Here is a 24,727-nt window from a genome sequence, read left to right as displayed (position 1 = left end):
AATCCGCAGACAGCAAGAGGTTCATTGCATTTGGCACAGGTTGCCCACTACTGTGATAGACCAAAGATCGAAATTAAGAGAATTCGATTTAAATACCTTCTCAGACTTTAAGCCAATTGTCCTTCTTTCCAACTCTCCTCGACCGACTGCAACAAAAATGACGCACAGACAAAAGTCGACCGACAAACCTCATTATCATCCACATTTTAAAATATAAAAAAGCATAAAGGATAACAACCAGTAGATTGTGAATGTACAGAAGAATGAACGACTAAATGGATTATGATGTAACGAAGCATCAATGGAACAGTTCTTTTTATGTGCATTTCATCTCTTGATAATGAGAATCTCATTGCATAGTTTTCAATTTTTTATGGCGCCATTTTGATGTTGGAGTTTTATCAGCTATGTATTTGCTTTCTTTTGTCATTTTTTATGATTTAACCGTGACGACAGTAAATAGATACCCGTGAACTGTAAAATAGGATTAACTATTTTATCAACGATTCAAAACGAAATTTTTAAAGATTCAAAAACTATTAAAAAAAGATAAAATTTCCCGTTGATTCTCTTTGTTTGAGAATTTTCTTTCTATTTATAATTTTCTTGGTCTAATTTATTATCATCCGCCTCTTAATGGCCGTAAAGTTGGTAATAAAAGTGTGTAAAATTTTTATTTCATTCTTGCTAATTTTATATACACATTGAGCGCAACACAATGTGTTGCATGCAAATAATGTTTATTTGAATTGTGCCATGTGAGTCATGGCTTATGGATATGATTTGTTTGGAGAAGATTCATCGATGATGTCCATCGGAAATTGCGATCTATTGAATAGGCATTTTTAGTCACAATAAGACTAATTCTAAACATTTTGATGGCTTTCTCGAAGAGGAGGTGGCTGGGTTCTCTACCTAGACCTAAGTTCCGAATGCTAGACCAGTGGTGGTCAACCTTTTATTTTCTGCGACACACCTTGATGGTTAGCCTAGACTGAAACCACACGTAATCCGGCTACTGGCCAAAAAATTTTGACATCACACTAGTGGGCCGCTGCACACAGGTTGCAAACTACTGCTTTAAATCCTAAAAGCTTAATTAGGATTTAAGGAAACTGAAAGTCCTCAACATCACACTAGTGAACCTTGAGTTAAAAATACCACGCATCAAAATTGCTAGTTAATATAATGTTTAATCAGCTGTCTCCTAAATATGATATACAGTCATTATCAACACCTTCGCTTATCTGAACTCACAAGAAGATGTGTTTATAATTTATAAAATTAATATGATGCAAACCAGTCTGAACCTCGCCCATTTTTGCGTATTCCTTATAATCTAAATGACCCCCTTAAATGTAAAGTTATTGACGGAATTACTACTGAAATGCATTTATATAATACTCAATAAAAAAAACCGAAGATGTTAGCACTTTATTTACACATTTATGCGATTCTAAGAAAGAAGAAAAAAAAGTAAATATCGTCGATGATGAATATGCATGGTTGTAATGGCAACATGTCTATAATTATCATCAATGTTGTTTGTATACTTCATTAAATACGAAGAAATTGTAAATTGTATTTTGCCTGCCAAATGTGTTTGTTTAACATTTGCCCTCAAAAATAGAAACAACAAAATATTGTCAAATGCGAATTCATTCAGAAGAGTTTCATTTTCGGGTTTAGTCATAGCTTAAAATTCAAACAAATCAGTAATAGTCGCCGAATAAAAAAAAGTCTATTTCTCATTAAAAAAATTGAGAATTTTTGCAGATTGATTTTAAAAAAATTCTCAATTTGCAAGGCTTCATCTCCCGGAATTTATGTTTTCTTCTTTAAAAATGTATATTTTTTTCTCTATACTATAAAAAGAGCTTTACCGAATTCAACATGCTCATTAGTTGCGGAGTTTTGCTGAAAGACGCATTCAAAAGACGAGATACGAGTCAATAGGAATCTTGAAATATAAAAAAAATATTAAATAGGAGTGAGACAAAAAGATTTTTTTTGGTGCCTTATCACTTGCAGTGTCGTGTAATCTCCATTGATAATGAGGTGTGTGATAAAAATTAGCAAATGCTATAGCAAAAATTTAAAATGAGTGAAATTTGAAAAAATATTCAAAAAAATGATTAAGAAAAAAATTTATAAAGCAAGCTTTGAAGTGGCTAATTGGCAGAAATATAAAATAATTATTGGAATCACGAGCGCTGATAAGAACAGCGAAAAATCTCAATAATTCTATTTTCGGATAAAGAAATGAACGGAAAATATTCATCTTAGACCGGTTCCACATAAATAACTGAAGGAATAAGAATTTTTCATCATCTTAGTGATGTCCATACATTTTGTATGGCTCACCGAGTTCAAGGTGTCACTGAAAATAAAAAAATCCATTGGAAGTAATCTAACGATTTATAAACAAAAAAAAAAGAATCAGACAAAAGAAATTAGATGCGGCGACGACCGATGAATAAAAATCCATTTGATGGAAAATATAAGACTTCTCATTGGATGTGTCCAAAGAGAATAATTCATACATAACTGCTAATATGTGTTAATAGTCATTTTGCCGGCAATTATTATAAAATTAAAAGATTACAAACATTTTAAACAAACAAAATAAAAATGCAAAAGTATTTGAAGAAGAAGGGATTATCAAGAAGAAGAAAAAGTTTCGCTTTTTAAAATTCTGAGAAGGCAAAACAAAAAATTTATTTTGCGTTTATACAATCATAAAAAGTGTCAATCATATGGCACCTATTTATACTCACTTTTATTTTTAAATTTAGTCCAAAAAAATGCTCGAGGTCATCGACGGCAAAGGAACGCGATTATCATAATTAAAATGAATAAAAATCATAATTTATGAATATTTTTGAAAATTTTTGTAAATGTAAAGATGTAAGAGGTTGATCATTAGTGACGTCGTTTCTTCTGTCTAATGAATTTTCTATACTACTAATGTTCTGAAAAAAAACATCTCTAATCCTCGATATTGGACAAAATATGCAAATGACCCCCTAATGGTTTTTAAAATTATCATAAATAAATTTCGATTTTAAATAAGGTGTCACATCAGTAATTTAGTACTTCTTAAGTGTGCGGCTTTTTAATGTGAACAGGAGCAAAGTTAGTTAGTCAATTGGCAGTGTCGTTGTTTAGCTTGGGTTAGAGAGTTTATGAATTCCCCTAACATAGCGTAGTAGAATTTTTGTAACATGAAATCATGCTCTTTGCCTGTTGGGGCTTTTCTAATTAGCACACATTCAGATGTAACTGCTACGGTGATAAGTCGACAGTATACTTAGAATCAAGTAGCATACAACTGGCGAATTCGGTCTTTTTGTACAATTAACTGTCATTTGATTCAATGTACAGTGCCGACTCAATGTTGTGTCCGCAACATTTTAATGTATTCTGATTGGGCTCCTGATTCAGGATCCAAATCAGGTCTATGATGACATTACTGCCTGTAGCTTTCAAATGGAAAGTGAGCTGCGTTTAATTTCAGGTCCTTCAAGGTTATCGTTGCAATAACGAAGTACCGAAGGACTAAGCCATTCCGCCACCAAGTCACTTCTCTTCATTCCGAATTCTGAAAATCTCTCATTTCAAACTTCAAAAATGATTGCAAAATTCAATTTTCTTATAAAATAATCATTTTTGCTAATTCAAATTTAAAGTGTTTATAAATTTAAAACAGCCTTGCATGCATACTTCTGGAATTGGCATATAGTAGAAAGTAAAAATTATAAACAAATTGAGATTGAAGATAGTTAATTTAAAATTCCAAACAAATGATTGAAAAACATCTTTCAGACCACCCAACAACATTGTTGTCTGGCTACATCCCTGAACTCAAAAAAATGTCGTCATTTAGTAAGAATAAGAATAATTAATTGAATATGCATAAACACAGCTATTGTTCATAATAACTTTATATTAACCCAATTTCTCAATAATTTCCAAGATTATCATGAAAAATTCTTAAAAATTCCAAGAATAATTTGCAACTGCAATAAAAAATCTAGAATTTTATTAGAATAACTTATTAATCATCTTTATTACAGTCATAATTGTCCTCCGTCAATAAAACATTTCCATTTAATTAATTACGACAAGTAGGCAATGAACTTTGTTCATAATTCTTATCGTACAGCAGTTGTTGACCCAAACAGACACAAAATTAAATTATGTCTTTTTCTCGTCACAGCATTTGCACAAACTTAGTTTTTTGTGCCGGTCGGCAATGATCTTGAATGTCGTTATCGCAAGACAAACTTTCTTCTGCCGACGCTCTTTTTTTTCGTCTACTTTTTTCACACTTTACGCTCATGTGAGAGAAGTTTGGAGCAAATGCTGCGAGATTTTCTCCGTATGATGCCGCATCATAATTTTTACTTCATACACAACAGTAGCAAGCACAAAAAAAAAGTTATGAGATGTAAAAATGAATTTTTTTTTGTCACCTAATCTTTTGTTTACATTTTTGTGATGCTGATATTCTATACAGTATGACGCCGTTTTGGAATGTGTGTAAAAAAAAAAATATGATTTATGGTTATGATAGGCGTACGCAAAGCCTCAAGCTCGTGTGACAAAATTATTGATTTTGTTTGTTTTCTGTACCTTGATTGATTAACTTTGATTGCCAAAATTCAATGATTTTATGTTGACAGCACTTTATGCTTATGAGTTTATTAAAACTGTCTAAAATGGATTAAAAATATGACTTTCAATTCTCATTGCTCGTGGATTATACTCAATCACAATATCATTGACTTTTGTTCCGTCAAAATTTCATATAAAAATTTTTAAATCCATTTTTATCTTTATTTCATAATAATTTATTAATTTATTTTTATCTTATCTCTTTCTAGATACTTTATATATATCCTACTTTATTTAAAGATTCTCGTCATATCAGCAGACGATGTCGCTAATACTGATAAATTTTTATCATGCGAATATAGTGACACAGATTGGCAAGCATTGGATATAGATCAATTATATACATGTGACATATTGACAGATACTATTGACTCACCTAATTATAAAATCAAGTATGAAGAATCAGAAACTGAGAAAGTTGAGGGTTTGCGGTTTCTTGATAATAAAAATTTGAAATTTTTGCCTAACAACATCGGTGAAATATTTCCAAATCTCAAGGCATTAGCAGCGTCTGGTACATACTTGAATACATTGAATAGCAATGACTTGAAAGGCTTAACAAAACTTAGATATGCAACATTTGCAAACAGCGACTTGAATGTGATTGAAGATGGTACATTTAAAGATTTAAGTGCGTTGGAAGAGCTGGATTTTAGAGACTCAAATATTCGTATTATTGAAGAAGAAGCTTTTCATGGCATGACATCACTAAAAACTTTATACTTGAGTGGCAATAAACTCAATTCATTGGAACCGAAAACGTTTGATGGGTTAGCATCTCTACATTCCTTATCACTAGAACTAAATCATTTGGAGTACATTGATGAAAATTTATTTGAAACAAATGGGAATCTTGAAGATATTTGGCTGAATAAAAATAAAATTATTGGAATGCCTTATAAAGTTTTTGAGAAAATTCCAAAACTTGCTTATGTAGACTTGCAAGAGAATATTTGCATCGACTATGCTTATGATCCGGATAATTTTGATGAATTAAAAGAGGATTGTGATAGTAAATGTACAGCAGTTCCACCTCCAAAAGAGATTCATAAAAAGCCAGATGAAGTAATTGAGGAAATAATCGAAAACAAGCCTAATGAATCATTTAGAAATGAGTATAAAATTGATGGTGACATTGATACAGGCACATACAGTCAGTCGATTAAAATTATTGAATCACCAGATGAGATCGATGAAAGTGTAATTATGAATGATGTGTCTTCGAAAATTGTTGAATGTCAAACGACTCAAATACATTGGAAATTGTCCAATTCAGAACTACCAACATGTGTGATTGAAAATCAAATTATCGACTCGAAAGACTTTAATATAGTATCATCTGATGGTACTGATGGAAATGCAATAAAGGCGATGTCGTTTGCACAAAATAAATTCATCAAATTTCTTCCACAGAACATTGGCACATACGCTCCAAATTTAGAAGAGTTTACTGCAAGAAATGCTTCATTAAGAATTATCTCTAAAAACAATTTTGCCGGTCTGAAGCATTTGAAGTCGTTAAATCTTGCTGATAACAAAATTAAATTCATTGACCCCGATGCTTTTGATGATTTGACATCGCTGGAGGAATTGGACTTGAGTGGCAACGAATTGTCAACACTTGATAGTGAGATTTTTAGAAAGTTGAAGAATCTAAAGACACTCCGCATCGGAAGCAATCAAATTCATTCACTTCCATCCAATTTATTCCAAAATTTAAGAAACTTGGTGAATATATCCATCAGTCATCAGCATATATCGGATATAAATGCAAATACATTTAAATCAAATACAAAGTTAAAGAATGTATGGATGAATTCAAATAAATTGAAATCCATAAGTCCAAATATGTTCACTTCAAAATTGAAAGATTTGGAATATGTAGATATGAGAGATAACAAGTGTATTGATGGATTTTATGATCAATCTCAGTTCCAACAAATGAAAATAGAAACTCAAGAGAAATGTGGCAAAAAGTATATCGTACAGATGAACACCAAATTGGAGGATCAAAAGAAGAAAGGCAAGAAACCCAAAAAGGATAATAAGAAAGGAAAAAAACCTAAAACGGAAGCAGTTGACGAAAGCAAGGTGGAGGAAAAAGAAGTGATTTGTGATTATGAAGAAGTTTTCTGGCCACATTTGAACAAAACATTAAAAACATGTGTCATCAATGAAGCTATAGACAATCCCGACTATTTTCTATCTGCAAATCCATTGCTTAGTGACTATGTGAATGCTGATACAATCGAAGCTATTTCATTTAAGAACAACAAAAATGTGAAATACCTTCCCAAAAATTTATTTGACATTTTTCCAAACTTGGTTGAATTTTCAGCAGAAAATGCTGGTTTGACTAAAATAAATCCACAAGATTTTGCAGGATTAAAGAAATTAAAGTCATTGAACTTATCTGGAAATGGGTTAAAGCATATTGATCGTGAAAGCTTTAAAGATTTGACATCACTTGAGGAGCTGATATTGGATGACAATGATATTGAGGAATTTGAGGAAGAAACCTTTACGCATACTAAAAAGTTGAAAAAACTTCGCATGAAAGGCAATAAACTTAAGACTGTCCATACATGGCTTGAAGACATGCCCGACTTAGAGGAAGTGAGTTTTACATTTTCTGATCCTGTTGTGCTTCAAAAACAAATTTTCGCAAAGAATCCAAACCTTAGAGACATCGATTGGAATGGAATACATTACGATGGCAAATTAAATGAAATTGATGACGATGCTGTTGTTGACACTACAGATGTGAATGAACGTCAGAAGGAAATATCATGTAAATATGAAGATATTTTTATACCAGAAACTGGAGAAACAATTACAGTCTGTAAAATTGATGAGAGTGAAATCATAGACGACTCAGATTATATTATTAAGTCATCACCACATAATAATAAGGTTAAAAAATTTGTCATCAACAATAATCAGAACATTAAATTTCTACCAAGAAATCTTGGCATAACTTTTCCAATCCTGAATGAAATTGATGTTGACAATACCGCACTTGATGTGATTGATAGAGAAAGTTTACACAATTTACCGCTCTTGAAAACCTTGAAGATGTCGAGGAATAAAATTAAAAATTTTGAAAGTGACACATTTGATGATTTACCTCAACTTGAGGAACTTGATTTGGATGAGAATGATATAGAAATGATTAAAGATGGAGCATTTTACAAGATGAACAATTTGAAGAGCTTAAAACTTGGAAAAAATAAATTAAATGCAATCGATCCAAAAACATTTAAGGTAATGAAAAATTTGAAGAAAATTTCCCTTCCTGGAAATAACATTAAATTTTTGGACCGACATACATTCAAGCATAATCCAAATGTTGAGGAAATTGATTTGAGTGAAAATGATATAGAGTCATTACATCCAAGGACATTTGAAAAATTGAGAAATTTGAAGAGGGTTCATTTAAAAGGAAATAAATGCCTTGATAAAGAATTCAACTCATCACAGCTGTCGGACTTGAAAAATTATATATCTAAGAACTGCGAAATGCCTAAAAAATCAACAAAAGAAGTATCATGTGAGCTTAAAGATGTGGATGATATAACAAGTGACGTTGTTGACATCACAACATGTGTAGTGGATGAAGATGTTGAAATTGATGAGCCTGGCTATAAATTTACAATTGATACAAGTGCAATCGATCCGTCTCTTATCCGAACATTGACAATATCTAATAATCCTAAAATTAAGTACTTACCAGAAAATATTGGTCAACTGTTTCCAAATTTGGAAAATGTCATGATCACAAATACATCGATTGAGGATGTGCCTGATGATATTTTCAATGATATGGAAAAAGTGAAGTATATGGATTTGTCACGTAACAAAATCAAGAGACTCAATCCCAATTCATTCACTGGCTTGAGTTCAATTAACAAAATAAATTTAGGTGACAATGAATTTGAGGAATTTGATCATGTACCATTCACAAAAATACCATCAATTGGTGCTGTCGATATAAGAGGAAACAAGCTGAAACCAAATACTAAAAATTTACTCATCAATAATCTTCCTGATGTCGATTTTGAAGGCATAGATGAAATTGAAGATCCAATTTCAGAAATTGTTGAGGAAATCACAGAAATAATAGAACCAGCTGCAGACAAGGAAGTAACATGCGATAATATTGAACAAGATGATTCAACAGGAACCTTTACATGCACAATCGACAGTCAAGTCATTGATTCACCAGATTATGTCCTCAAATATCCAGAAAATTTAAATATCAACAACTTCACTTTCGAAGGAAACGATGATGTTCAGTACATACCTAAGAATTTGAACAAGATCTTCCCGAATGTAAAACATCTCAATTTCCATAAAACTGGTATTAAGGAAGTTCCACAAACTATTAAGAATTTCAACAATCTTGAATCACTTGACTTGTCCAACAACAAAATTAAATCTTTAAAGCCGTCAGATTTCCACAACTTGCCTGAATTGAAAAATCTGTCATTAGATGGAAATTTAATTGATGACATAGATGAATCAGCATTTGATTTGCCATCTTTGGAACGTTTGAATTTGAGTGGAAATAAAATTTCATCGATTCCTCCAAAAACATTCAATAAGCTACGAAAACTTAGTTGGATATCTGTAGAAAATAATGATGAGTCATTGAATGTGGATGAAAAATTATTTGAGTCAATTCCTAGCAAGGACATAGAAGTAACCTTCACAAAAGGAGGCAACACGAAGCATATTGAAGTTAATGTTGAATTTGGTGAAGATGAAGAGTTAGAGAGCTCAGAAGAGGAATATGAGGAAGTAACTGAAATAATTCGTCGAAAAACTACAAAGAAAATTAAGAAGAAGCGACCACAAGAGGGTGAGGAAGTCGAGGAAGAAGTCATAGAGACAACTGAATATTTCTTTATAAACGAAGTCACTTGTGACTGGGAAAATGATGAAGAATCGCATATTTGTGTCATAAATGGTCAACCAATAAAAAATAAAGGATTTAGAATAAAATCAACACCTGATGACTCAAAGGTAGATGGATTTAAAATTGAAGACAATGAGGATGTTGAATATTTACCTGAAAATATTGGTGAAATTTTCCCCAATCTACGGAAAATAACAATAAGGAACACTTCGGTGTCTGAAATACCTGGAGATATTTTCAAAAAATTGCACAAGCTCAAAACTCTTGAGTTGCCAAACAACAATTTGAGTGAATTGGATCCAGAAATGTTGAGCGATGCACCAGTGTTGGAGGAAGTCAATTTAAGTGGAAATAAAATCAAGAAAATTCCAGATGACATTTTCAAATTTGTGCCTGAGTTAAAAGTTGTGGAACTAGACAATAATGAAATCACAGATCTTGATCCAAATATTTTTGACAGCGTTCCTAATTTAACCACATTATCATTTGAAGGTAATAATATTCCAACGGAACTAACTGAAGATATGTTCACAAACAATCCATTCTTGAAGATTTCAAAGCCATCATTGGAAACGACAACAGTTGAATCTGAATCAGTCGACGTTGACTCTGGCGAGCTTGAATGTGATGTTGGATGGAAGCCTGTTCAAGCTACTAGTGAAAGTTCAGTTAGTTACAGTGACAGCGATGAAGAAAATAAGGACGAGATATTAACATGCATCCTTGATGAGCAATCAATTCCTGATGAAAACTATAAGATTAAATCAACTTCTAAAAATCCTGAAATCAAAGCTATAAGCATTGAAAATAATCCTGATGTTAAGTACTTACCAGAAAATATTGGAGAACTTTTCCCAAATTTGGAGAGGATATCCATCAAAAATACTTCGATATCAAAAATTCCAAATAAAGTGATGAAAAAGTTAAAACATCTCAAAGTACTCAATTTACCTGATAATAAACTATCAGAATTAGATCCTGAAATGTTGGATGATATGCCGATGCTAGAAGAGATAGATTTTAGTGGAAATAGTATTCAGAAGCTTCCCAAAAATATATTTAAGAAAGTGCCAAAATTAAAGATCATTAACTTTGAGAACAATGAAATTACTGAGATGGAACCAGAAATATTTGAAAGCCTTCCAGATTTGACAAAGATTACTATGGATGGTGATGATATGCCTGATGAATTTACACAGAAATTATTAAAGAAACATCCACGAGTGAAAATCATAAAATCCACAATAAAAACAACCACTTATAAAGTAATTATTGAGACAGAGGAACTAGAGGAAGTTGATTGTGATACAGAAGATGTTGAATGGGAATCAATTGATGGAGATGATGATGATGAATCGAGTATTTTCACATGCATCATTAAAGATCAGGAGATTAAAAAGAGAGGATTTAAAATTAAGCCAACGTCAAAAGATAAGCAAATTCATGGATTAAAAATTGAAAATAATGAGGATGTGAAGTTCATTCCTGAAAACATTGGAGAATTATTCCCGAATCTTAAGAAAATATCTATACAAAATACATCAGTTGATGAGATTCCAAAAGAAGTTCTTGAAAATCTTGACAACCTTAATCAGATTGACTTATCAAACAACAAAATCAAAGAATTAGATCCTGAATTATTTAATAATCTGCCTCAACTTGAAGAAATCGATTTAAGTGGAAATGATATCCGAGAAATTCCTGAAAATTTATTCAATAATCTTCCAGAGCTAAAATCAGTCGATTTAGGTGACAATAAAATTACAAATCTAGATCCAGAATTGTTTAAAGATGCACCAAAACTGATAAAGCTGACTGTCGACGGTAATGAGTTACCAGATGAAGTAATTGAAGAAGTATTCAAGAAAATTAAAATTGTGAAGATTCCAACATCCAAAACTACCACAACAACTACAGAATCCCCAACTACAACTACAGAATCCACAACAGACACTAAAGAACCAAAGGAAGTAGAATGTGACACAGAATACTCTGAATTCACATCACTCGATAACGACCTTCAACAGTTCTCACGTGCGTTATTAAGGACCAAGAAATTGTTGATCCAGGCTCTAAAATCAAACCCACTCCATTCGATAATCATATCCATGGTATCAAAATTGAAAATAATAAGGATGTTAAGTTCATACCGGAAAATATTGGACAACTCTTCCCAAATCTTCAAAAAATATCGATTCAAAATACATCCGTATCGAAGATACCAAATGAGGCTTTGAAGGATCTTGATAATCTCAAAGCACTCGATTTATCAAATAACGACATTAAAGAATTGGACCCAGAAATTTTCAACAATGCTCCATTGCTTGAAGAAGTTGATTTGAGTGGAAATAAAATTAAGGATCTTCCAGATGATTTATTCAAAAATGTTCCTGAATTAAAAGTTGTGGATTTGGCCAACAATGAAATTACAAAGCTTGATCCTGAACTTTTTGAAAGCAATCCACACTTGAAAAAATTAATTATTGAAGGAAATGACATACCAAATGAATTGGATGAAGATTCATTTGTTTACAATCCAATGATAGAAATTACTAAAGATGTAAGTCCACAGAAATCCACAGCTAAGCCATTGCCTGAAGAAGAAGAGGAAATACTCAATGAGATTACTGTAGCACCAACTGTATCAACTACAGAAGTTGTGACTGAAAAGCCGATGAAATCTACAGCTAAACCTGTAATCGGATTTGATGGTGATAATGAAGCACCTAAAACAACAACTCGAGCAACAACCACAAAGAGAACACCAGTAAGTCGAACAACATCTCGAGTAACAACAAAAACTCCAAGTGTACGGACAACAGTCCGACCAGCAGATGGAAATCAAGGAATAAGAAGAACAACACTAAGAACAACAACTCAAAAACCAAGATTTAAACCAGAAATAACCAGTACTAGAACAACGACTGCAAGAGCACCTCTCAAGACAGTTAAATGTGGAATAATCTACGAAACATCAGAATCCGATAGTAAACATGTCATTAAATGTGACATGACAGATCAAAAGATAGAGGATCCTGAAGTATCATTTGCAGAAATACCCAATGGAAAGGAAGTTGAGGTCTTGAAATTTGACAACAACAAGAACATAAAATACCTTCCTGATAACATAGCACAAGTCTTTCCAAATCTAAAAGAAATCACTGCCAAAAATTCAGCCATTGATTTGATACTTCCAGGTGACTTTGAAGACCTTAATAAGCTTGAAAACGTAATCTTATCAGGAAATGATTTGAAGTCAATTGAACCGGAGACATTTGATGGTTTGAATAATTTAAAAAATATTGACCTAAGTAACAATCAGATTGAATTCATTGACGAAGATGCTTTCGGAAGGTTACCGTCATTAAAGAATCTCAATCTTGATAACAACGAAATTACGTTCATTCATCCAAAGACTTTCAGAAATCTACCAAAATTAGAAACATTGAAAATTGAAGGAAATAACATTCCATCATTACATGAAAACATTTTCCGAATGAATCCAAATATAAAGGAAGTAAAACATTCAATTCCGTCATTTGTTTTATATACAACAACACAAAAGCCACGAGTGAATATTCATACTTCATTCATCAAGTCATCAACGACAACGAAACCAAAAATAGTGCAAACAACAACTCAGAGAACAATAGACTCTCGAACGACAACTACTTTGAGAAGCAGACAGGATGTTTCACCATTTAAGGAAGTGGAATGCGACTATGCAAACATACAATGGGATTTTTCTGATGATGTTTTGTTCAGTTGCGATTTAAAGGATGCAGTAATAGATGATACCAATTATGTAATTAAGCAGTCACCAAAGAACAAACGAGTTAAAGGATTAAGTCTTGTTGATAGCAAAAATGTTAAATTTCTACCTCAAAATATTGACAAAGCTTTTCCAAATCTTGTGGAAATTTCCACTTTTAATTCATCAATTAAGCATATTCCAAAGGAAGCCTTGAAAAATTTACCTAAACTTCGAGGACTTAACTTAATGTCAAGCGGTATATCAACAATAGCTCCAAATGCTTTTGATGAATTACCGTCTGTAGAATATATTGAATTGTCGGATAATAATATTAAGAAATTACATCCAGATTTACTCAAAAACGTTCCTTCCTTAAAATATCTTTACTTGAATGACAACAATCTTAAAAGCTTAGATCCAAATATTTTTGAAAATCTTCCTGAATTGCGAAATATTTCACTGGAAGGAAATGAACTTGGGGAAGTAAATAAGAAATTATTTAAAAATAATTATGAGCTTCAGAATGTTTGGTTGAATGGCAATAGAATCAATGCAATAGATCCAACAATATTTGATGGAAAGAGAGCACTTGAATATGTTGATCTTCGTGAGAATGACTGTATTGATGAATTCTTCGAAGGATATGAAGTTGAAGGCATTAGAAGTGTTTTGAAAAATAAATGCAAGGCACCTGAGGAAGCGCCAACTGAAGAAGTTATCAGAACAACAACAAAACCAGTCCATGAAGTGACTACCCGCAAAATAATATCAGGAGGTGTTAATCCATACCAAACAACAAAACCACCCCATTCAAAACCTGACAATCAGATAACTTCAACTCATCCTTCATATCAAATTTATACAGAAAGACCTGCAGAGCCACAAACAATTCCATCATACAATCACAGAACAACTACTTATAAATCCCCAAGTGTTGCTCCTGAAAGACCAACAGAGCAACAAACAGTTCCTTCTCATAATATCAGAACAACCACTACTAAGCGTCCAAGTGAGACTACAGAAAGACCAGTGGAATTGCCAACAGCTACACCATACAATTACAGAACATCTACTCGTAGACCTCCAAGCAGTGCCACTGAGAGACCACAATCACCTACTAGAGGACCACAACATTTTGTTGGAACTACAGAAATTGTAACTAAACGACCAAAAGAAGTAAAGTGCAGCTTAAATTATCATGAATTCCCAGGTACCAGACCTGAAATTTACACTTGCTTCATCAGTGAACAATCAATTGATGATCCAGAATTTGTCATCAAGTCAACGCCACATGATGAATTCGTAACTGGTGTTGCAATTGACGACAACAAGAAAGTGAAATTTTTACCTCAAAATATTGGTGAATTATTCCCAAATCTTAAGCATTTATCTGCAAAGCATAACTCAATTGAAAATGTTCCAAGTTTGGATAATATGGAAAATATAAAGACATTGGATCTGTCCGATAACGGCTTAAAGATAATTGATCCAGAAGTATTGAAAAAGCTACCATTGCTCGAGGAATTAAATTTGAGTGGAAATCAAATTCCATTATTTATTAATGGCACATTTGATAATCTGCCAAATTTAAAAACATTGGATATATCGAGAAATAACATTGCTGAATTATCTCCGGAAATTTTCAATAAATTACCAGAGCTTCAAAAAGTCTCACTTGATAACAATGAACTAACTGAGCTACCAGAGAAAATTTTCAAGACAAATCCAAAGCTTCAAGTTGTAAATTTAAATGGCAATAAAATAAGGAAAATAAATCCAGAAACATTTGAGAATTTACCAAATCTTGGTGAAGTAAATTTAGAAGAGAATCCATGTATTAATGGTATATACAAGTCTGGTGCATTTTATGCGATGAAATCTGATGTCATAAGAGGTTGCGCACCTGATGACTACATATCACCATCTGTTGAGGAAGTTGTAGATATAACAACAACAACGATTCACTCAATTGAGAAATTGAAGCCAAATGCAATTGAATGTAACTATGGTGATACATACTCATCTACATCTGATGTATATCTTGCTACTTGTTTGATAAATGAAGATAAAATTGTTAAAGATCCTGAGTGGGAGATCAAAGAAATGCCGGCAAATAAAAGAATCAAGAGATTCATGGTTTTTGATAACGATAAAATTGAAAAACTTCCAAGGAACTTGGGTGAAATTTTCCCAGATTTGAATGATATCATCGTGACTGGAGCACCAATAAAATCTATATCACCAAAAGATTTCAAAGATTTGAATAATCTCAAGTCAATTGCTATAACTGGAAGTTCTATCAAAGTTTTAGAACCGGAAACTTTCAAGGGAGCTCCAATGCTTGAAGATCTTGACTTGAGCAATAACAACATTCGACATATTGATGATGACGCATTTGATGGAATCAAAAGATTAAAGAATCTCGACTTGAGTGGAAATAAGATTCCGAAAATATCTAAAAATGTCCTTAAACCACTGTCAGAATTGAAAGTATTAAAATTGACTGGAAATGATTTACAAAATGTTGATGGTGAACTTTTTAAAGGAAATCCAAAGCTTTATAAAGTCAAACTTGATGAGAATAATTTACGTTCAATTGACCCAGATGCATTCGACCGACTGCCACATCTATTAGACATAAACTTGAGTAAGAATGATTGCATTGATAAGTCATTTGGTGCATCAAATATGCATATGATGAGGAAAATCGTAAATGAAAATTGTCAACCTTATGAAGCACTTAAGAATGAGTTGAAGACATGCAAAAAGGAAGTTGAAAATTGTATAGCAAGACCAAGAGAAAATGATGTTCGAGAGAAGGAGAATCTTAAGGACACGATTAAGAAATCAGATATTAAAATTAAGCAATTAAATATTCAGCTCAATAAGCTGAGAAATGCACTGAATGCAGAAAAAGCAATGTTAAAGAAGGAGGTTGAAAAATCAAAGAATCTTGAGACTGAACTTGATGAAATGAAGATGAAATGTACCAGAATTGATGAAAATCATAATGTCCTCATTAATTTAAATTGTAACTATAATGAGCTCAATAATGAAATATATTCATGTGCTGCTCGTGACTTGAAAGTTAAAATTGAAAATTCTACAATTGAAAATCCAAATGGCAATCACAATCGTGGCAAACGAGATGCCGATGTTAATTCAATACTAATTTCAAATCAAGATGTTAAATATATTCCAAATGGAATTTCAAATCACTTCCCACAACTCAAAGAATTGACAATCGAGAATTCAGGTTTAGTGAAAATCAATCAAGCTCCATTAAGAAATTTACCTCATCTGAATAAATTAATAATTAGAGGAAATGATATTTATCACATTGAACCAACTGCATTAAATGATATTCCACAATTGGAGCATCTCGACTTATCACAAAATAATATAATGGATATACCAATAAAGTTTCTTGAAGAGATGCCAAAACTCAAAATACTCAATTTAAATGATAATGCACTTTTGTCATTACCACAAAACATTATACCAAATGTAAATAGCTTAAAAACATTTACAGTCGGTAATAATAATTTGAATTTCATCGATCCAAGAATTTTCAAACGTTTGGATAGTATCAATGTCGTTGACTTTACTAACAATAAATGTATTGACAAGAAATTTAATGAAAATGATGATGACTACATGTCATTCATTGGTATTGTCAGCATAAAATGCACAAATAATGTTGACGATAGTGGTGAGGATGGTTTCTGCACTGGCAGAAAGATCTGAGTGAAAATTTTTTATATTTTTTAATGTTTTAATACTTTTTTTTTTGATTGAATGTGAATATTAAAAACGAAGCGCCTTATGAATTCGAAATATTAAAGTCAATAAATATTTTATTATGAATATTATATTTTTTATGAGAAATAAAATTCCGATCAATATTTTATTGAAATTTTTTAATGTGTCGTGCATTTTTTTTTATATATTTGGCACCTCGTGCTTAAACGTATGGCCTCTTAAAGCTTCAAACTATAGCTATAAATTTGATATCATTTGAGAAAATTTATTACCTGGTCAACGTGATGAATAATTATAGAAAATGGAAGCGTTATTAATAAAATTGGTGAGTTATTATTATGGTTAGGTTATTGGATATCTTTTATAGGTTAGAGGTTAATGCGTTTATTCTATAATATTGATTACGCGTTAATTGGAATAATTTTATTATTTATTTGATGCAGTAGCACATCCATGCAGACAAATAGCATGATCTCAACAGCAGAGTAAGTTAAAATCACGCCCTTGAGAATTCTTTACTAGTGTATTTGAGTAGAGTATGCTCTTTGACTTTTCGGCAGACATGGAGTTTAGTAGTATCTTACTAAAATACTGAATCTAGGCACTATCTAGGCGACTGCAAATTTTAATCCTGAAAATCAGATGGCGTAGAAAAACCGAAATGTAGTGTCCTCAGGATGACGTGATACTGGAGTGAGGTTGGATTCGGTAAAATTAGAGCTATACCAGCCTGATGATGTATTTTTTGGTCTTTTCTACATTAAACATTCTTTAGAATACCGCTACATCGGGTTGTTAACGACATGATGCAGTTTAGCCTATACGCTACTGTGATCGCTGGTTTTGATCTATTTTTAAGGATACGCCGTGTGCCTTTCGAGAAATCATTCTGCAGCAAAGCTTAAAAACGATTCGAATTTACTCGATTCCAGCCAAATGCAGTCGACTTAATTTTCTAAATCGATTCAATTTTAGTCGAGTCAATTCTAGTTTACTTTTGTCTGAAAAGAGTAGGTACAGACTTACTGATACTCTCCTTTAGCTCTATAACTAATAATCCAGACCATAGATGATTTAGAAAACTTTGAATTGATATTTGTTAGTTTTCAATATCAATACTTTATATGTCTTCATGTTAAGTTTCAATAACAATTCACATGTCAGTTGTATCCAATATTTCATTACTAACTTACATTTTATAAGTTCTACATTCTTATTGATCCGACATATTCAATATTCAGTAGTTTTAATTTCTACGTATTCCATAAAAAAAGATAAATTGTCATTTGAAATCTCAGCAATATGATATCAACATGACATGATTCTTTAGCAATAATTTGCATTTTCCTGTACTTCACTCATTTGTTCATTTTTCATACATAACAGCACTTCACATGAGTACTTTTTTTTACATGTTCTTATGAGATGTATAACTATGCAATGCATGTATGAATTTATGATGAATAAAGTAACAATGGCAATGTAGCTGAAATTATTTATACATGTAGTTATACTATTATATCATGAATTGTACAATATTTCCCTTAAGGATCGTTGACATTACATGAAAATCTGTCCATATGATGCTTCAGCTTGTTGAGGACAAAATAGGTTTTACTTATGAAAAATGGAGAACAAAAATCATTGATGCAACAAGAATATTTTTAATTGAACATGGTTGAAGAATTCAATTTGTTTGACAACAAAAAGGTAGAAAAAGTTGAGGTTAAGTGCAGTCGGATTTTTTGCTCTGAAAATTATGGAATGTCTTTTGAACAGGAAACTTGGTCAATGATTAAAACAGTAAATATGAACAACAGCAAACCACTTGAGTTATTTAATCATCAACTGTGCAGAGCAGAAAATAAATACAAACCAATTAAAAATTGTAATAAACTTCATCCAAAATTCGGGTCGACTTCGAGCTTTTCATGTTATGCAATGCTTACAAAATGGAATGAATGTCTATAAATATGGGATGATTCGGAGATGTGCCCAGAAATGTCCTGAAATGATGGTCGGCAAACCTTGGTGAATAGTCTCGAACGAAAATGCACACCCTACCCAGGCAGCTAGGGATCTCCTTGGTTACACTACCCAATCCTATCAAAGATACTTTCGGTACTTTCTTACTGACGGAAGAGTAGGGTTAGGTAGGATATCATGGTTAAGGTGGGGTAGGACATCATGGCTAAAGGAGAGAAGGATATCCCGGATAGGTTAAAAAACCGGCCCCTGATCCCTAAACTGAGCAACTTCTGATTCTTTCTGAGTAAATGATCAACTTTTTTTAACCACTAAATTAGCACTCAGTTCTTTTGATGGCATTAAACATTAAAAACCATAAAACTGCACTTACATTCTCAAAAATGCATTAACACTGAATTTCCATTTCCACATTTTTATTGCTGTTTCGAAAAAGCTGAAATGTTTGACTTGAGCATTTCTTTCTTGTTCTGAAGTCAGTAGTGTGAGTTGAAAATTCAACATTGAAGAAGAATCTAAATAGACGGAGTTGGGAAAGACATAAAGATATCAAAAATTTAATCAAGAATACATATGGAAAATTGTTTAATCAAACATATCATGTTAGCATAGGAGAAGCTCATTTTTCTACGTTTTCATTGTTGATAGTTCATATTTTTTGAGTGCAATGTTCAAGTGGATGAGTTGGTGTTATGAATTGATTTTGATGAGTTATTGAACTTTCTGGATTTGATGATTGATCATTGACAGCTTCAACAGATCACTTGACACTCAGATCTCACTGCTAAACTTCCGATTTCCTTTCATTATCCACTCAAACTTCCCAAATTATCAATTGTCAGATATTCTACAACACAGACAATAACTCATCCCCAATTTTGCAAATTTCCAATTAGTATTTATGTTCTGAATGCCTTAACAGAACCACAAAATTAGAAAGTAGGTCAAATAATACAAAATAACATTCCATTTTCATTGTTAACCTCAATGATAAAAATGCGCATCAGCTCAAAAGTTTCAACAATTCTTTCACAACTAGTTCATAGCATCGCCATCTCATAGATAAATACTTGAATGAGAAGAAGTATATTCCTTTTTCTGTTTGATAATACTCGTGAGAAATCAAATATTTCATTTTACGTGAGACATTATGATCATTTCTTCTATAAATATGAAAAGTTTATTGTTGGAAAATTGTCATGAAAAAAAAAACTTTTTTTTCTTGTTTACTCTTTGCTATGTCAATGGAGAAATCCTTTACAGGAACTTGTGAAAACAATGAAGAAGAATATGACAATGAAAGGATTCGAATAAGATTTATTCACGATTTAATTCTCAACAGGTCTTGTCTAGTCGTGTTCTGTGTTGGCATTCAAAACATGTAGAAATGAGTCGTTCAACTTTTGACAAGATTTCTTTTTTTTTGTTGTTGCTTTGGTCTTGCTGATTATGATTAGCATAATTTCAATATCATCAAGAATTCGATTGGATTTATTCATGCATTAAAATATGAATGAAATGTTAAGAATTTTAAGATTTTGGAAGTTGGAATGTAAATGAATAAGAATACTCAAGGTACGAGAATAATTCAATAATTTAATCCAATTAGCAGTCTTCTTGTTGAAATAAAATCATTTGGGGAAATTGGAAATGATAAAGTTAGCTTTGAAAACTTTCGTTGAGATCATTATGTAAATTAATATTTTCAGATTGAAAGTTTTTAAGCTAATTAAATTAAGAATATTACAAATTATAATTTTATCTTCTTAATTTTTGCTATTGCAAGTCTTTTTCAATGTTGATGAGTATTAAACATAATGTAAGGTTGATCTCATTATTGACTCAGATTTCTTGCTACATGAAAAAACTAAAAATAATAATCTCATAGTTTCTAAGGATTAGTAAATTAATTAGTACAAGATGTTACATAAAAATTTATGTAAATATTTATTCTAAGAACTAGGTTTCAACTCCGAGCGTCACATCATGATGATGATGTTGTAACAGTATTCATCACGATGTCTTGACGACGGTTAAATGATTGACATGCACTTATATCGACATATGCATATGACGGTTATTCGAAAAATCATATGACAATCATTTGACCGTCATCAAGATGTCGTGATGAATGCTTTTACAACGTCATACTCATGATGGAAATGATGCGACGCTCAAAATTAAATATAGGTAATCTGCAATGCAATGTTCATAGCCACAATTTGTGTCGCCAACACACAAATTAAATTGGTGTGACTTGAAACTCCGAAAAATCACCCGAATTTGACTACACCTTTCCCTGGAATCGAACCCGGGTCATTCGAGTCGGTAGGCCGAAACTCTAACCATTACGCCACTGCTGCATTTTACCATTCGTAACAAAATCTCTTTAAGAACAAAACATTGATTGCTCGAAGTGTAACAAAGTTTCAGACCCCCTCGAAGAGATTTACGTAATAACTGAACTACCCCACAGCATAAAAGTCATTAAAATCATGAATAAATTTTCAAGTTGTTTGTTTCAGATTTCCTTCTCGCTAAACTTTTCATTCCAAGTATTTTCACATAGAAATGTATATATTCTGATTATTCAGGCCACAAGAAGCTTAGAAGCCATCATATTCCACAATAAACTATAACATTTCTCATCTTTCTTTTTCTTATTTAGATATCAAAAAAACTTTAAACTTGTTCTTCATCTGATGTTGAATGTCTAGAAACTGATAGCATGAAAAAAAATATTTTTTAATGATTTCTTCATCTTGTTTCAACTTCAATTACTCGCAACGCTGAAATACTTTTTTTTTCTTGTATATTTTTCCTCGCTATGGAATGCTAGAACGTTAACCTCACATGAAATTTTTTTTTAGAACTCTTGCCAGCAATATATCCCGTCATTTATTTCCCTTTATATTATTGAGTTCGTAGCATATATTTTCTATAGATTTGAAGAGCAGTAAGTCGAGGGTGGTTTTGTGGTTCTGTAGCAGTGGTGGACAACGATATTTCTTGTAGTACACCCCCTACCAGGCATAGAAACCGCTTTTAGGTACTTTAGTGGTATTTTTGAATCATTAAAGCATGCTCTTCAGCTATCAGGGACCATAGTAGTAAGCTTTGACCAATACCGCACACTGCATGCGGTTAATGGCATTTCTAACAATTAGTGATGGCACACAGGTTGCCCACCACTGTTATACATTCAGAGATGTATCTAGATGAGAGGAATGAAGGATGAACATACCTGGTTCCGGTCAAATATATGAAAATTGAGTAATTTTGCCACCATTGGAATTATTCCAGAATTCCTAACCCATATTAATAGAAATGTATGTCGACCCTCTTTTCAAAAAAATTGGAATTTCAAGTATCTTTCCTACCATACAAATGCATTCCTCACAACATTATTTTTTTAACGTGCCATTTTTACTCGTTTGACCTATTCATTGATTTTTTGTGATCTCTACAATTCATTTCTCTGTACTATATGCGACGAAGGATTTAAAAGAGGAAAAATAATAATGAAAAAGCATATTTTTTCCGCTTGCCATATTTATAGCTACTACTTAACATCGGAATATCCTATATTTGTTTCAAGCATTTCACACACAAATATAAATGAAAAATTGAAGATGTGGAACGAGGAAAATGGCATTCAATGATTATGGCAATTGATGATCTTAAAGTCATTTCTAGTTGTTATATGATGAAGGTTTATCCTTTCACCTATCAAATATCTAACGTACAATAAGAGTTAAATTGAAGAGGAAGGAATTTTATTCATTTTCTTGTTCGATTTGAGAAACATGCATGATATTGAGGTAGATTAGTGGTTTGAATCCAATGAGAATATCGGTTATTTTTTGGTAGATTTTTCGAGATGTATCGATGTTTTGGATTTTAAAGGAGATTGTAAGCATGTAGTTAGGGAAGAAGTCAAACGGAGTAGGAATGTGATGATCAATCGACGGTGTCGGATAGTGCCAGTCAGATGATGTATTGCCAGATGTCTAACCATATGATGACCGATTTTTAGGCCGTCTTTTAGTAAATTCTCAATTTCTGTCGAATTTGGCCGCAAAAATGGCTGAATCCGGCTAAAAAATCGATCCTTCTCTTGAACCACGCCCATCACAATAGATCTGTATGACTAGTGAAGCCCCCTGCTCCAACAATTTTGGAATGACAATTAGATACTGGATTATGATCCAAAGTATATCAATTCTGACATAATTTGAGTGCCACAAATTTGATATGACTGGAAACAGTGAAAAAGCACCAACATTTGATAAGACTTGAGAATTCGAACCAGCGTCATTAAAGTAGGAGACCGATCGCTCTGCCACTTGACCAACAGTACCATGCTTAAAGTTAGCTAACATTCCTTGATTTTTCCCACCCCAACCCTTTGTTTTAGATACAATAACTTTTTATCAACCCCCTTTATTGACTGAACGTACTGACTGCATAACTGAGATTAGAAAAAATAACGTCAATGATTGTCAATTTGTAGGCGTAATAAAATCACAAGACATATTCTAACTTCCATAACTTATCGACCCATCTCTACATATAGTGAAATAGACAGTCGACATACATCGTAGACAAACGTCGTCATGACTGTCAACTCGTCACTCTTAGTTAAGAAGTTCTATGAATCAATAATAATATATCTGATAACATGAATTTGTATTGAAAGAAATGTCGAATTGATTTGAGGAAATTGAGTTATTTATATAGAAAGTAAAGAAGAGCAAGCATGAAGGAAAAATATTGAATGATTTTTTTAAAGGATGTATGAAAAATCTTTAATACGCATTGTTGAATGAACATTTTTCACATCAAAATTTCGTATGTGTAGGATGGGGTTTTTTTGAAGTTATAAATAAACAATTTTATGCATTATGTGGTGAATTTTTTGCCTGCCTTTTTTCAAAACGCGGGTAAACGAAACTCTAAACTTATTCTACTCGAACAGACACAATCTAATTTTATGTAAAATCATTCATGACATACCATATTGCTCCAAATAAAATTGTAATCAAATTAAATTGTTCATATATTTCATAGCTTCTTACCTACTTATAGTGTCAAATGTCATTTGAGTTTTGTGTCATAATTCATAAACATTTTACCGCCTCACGTTCTCACTAGTTTTTTCCACATCAACGTACATGTATGCTACATGTATAATAATGTTATATGCAAAATGTGATATGTTATATGCTTCATATAACTGAATGGGACAAACACAAAAAAAAAGCAGTACATGCTTAAGAGGGGTGGAAGATGATGGAAGCATTGATGCAATTAGCTCCTTATTTGTGAAGGCAAACGTTCATTGTGCCACTTTTATACACAAGTCTTTTTTTTTTGTTTTTGTATTCATATTTGATGAAGGAAGAACTTTCGTTTAATGTATGCAAGTAATTATATAAGTTGAATATAATTATAGTATAAGACATGCCAACTCAAGCGACATATATGGTGGTATTATGATCTATGACTTGTTGCTATTAATTTTATAATTTAATATAATTGAGGCACAGAAGGAGTGTGATTAAGTGAAGCGCATTTGTAAATTATTTAGGAGAGCATGTCATTTACTGTTCCACTTAAAAATATTTCTT

The 24,727-nt window shown here is 32.1% G+C and overlaps 1 protein-coding gene across 1 annotated transcript; it reads left to right on the top strand.

Moving 5' to 3' along the window:
- The first annotated feature begins 1,799 nt into the window (after positions 1 to 1,799).
- Positions 1,800 to 17,265, top strand: LOC139094953 (uncharacterized). The gene is given in 3 exon segments (XM_070646186.1): positions 1,800 to 2,058; positions 4,887 to 11,631; positions 11,634 to 17,265. Coding segments are annotated over 3 exon segments (12,213 nt in total). The 5' UTR covers positions 1,800 to 2,053; the 3' UTR covers positions 17,097 to 17,265.
- The last annotated feature ends 7,462 nt before the right edge of the window (positions 17,266 to 24,727 follow it).

The sequence above is a fragment of the Chironomus tepperi genome, unplaced genomic scaffold (assembly GCF_022539635.2).
Source record: "Chironomus tepperi strain 1889 unplaced genomic scaffold, CSIRO-AGI_Ctep_v1 contig_359, whole genome shotgun sequence".
Classification (NCBI taxonomy): domain Eukaryota; kingdom Metazoa; phylum Arthropoda; class Insecta; order Diptera; family Chironomidae; genus Chironomus; species Chironomus tepperi.
Note: the sequence above shows the minus strand (reverse complement) of the source record. Positions and strands in the feature narration are given on the sequence as shown.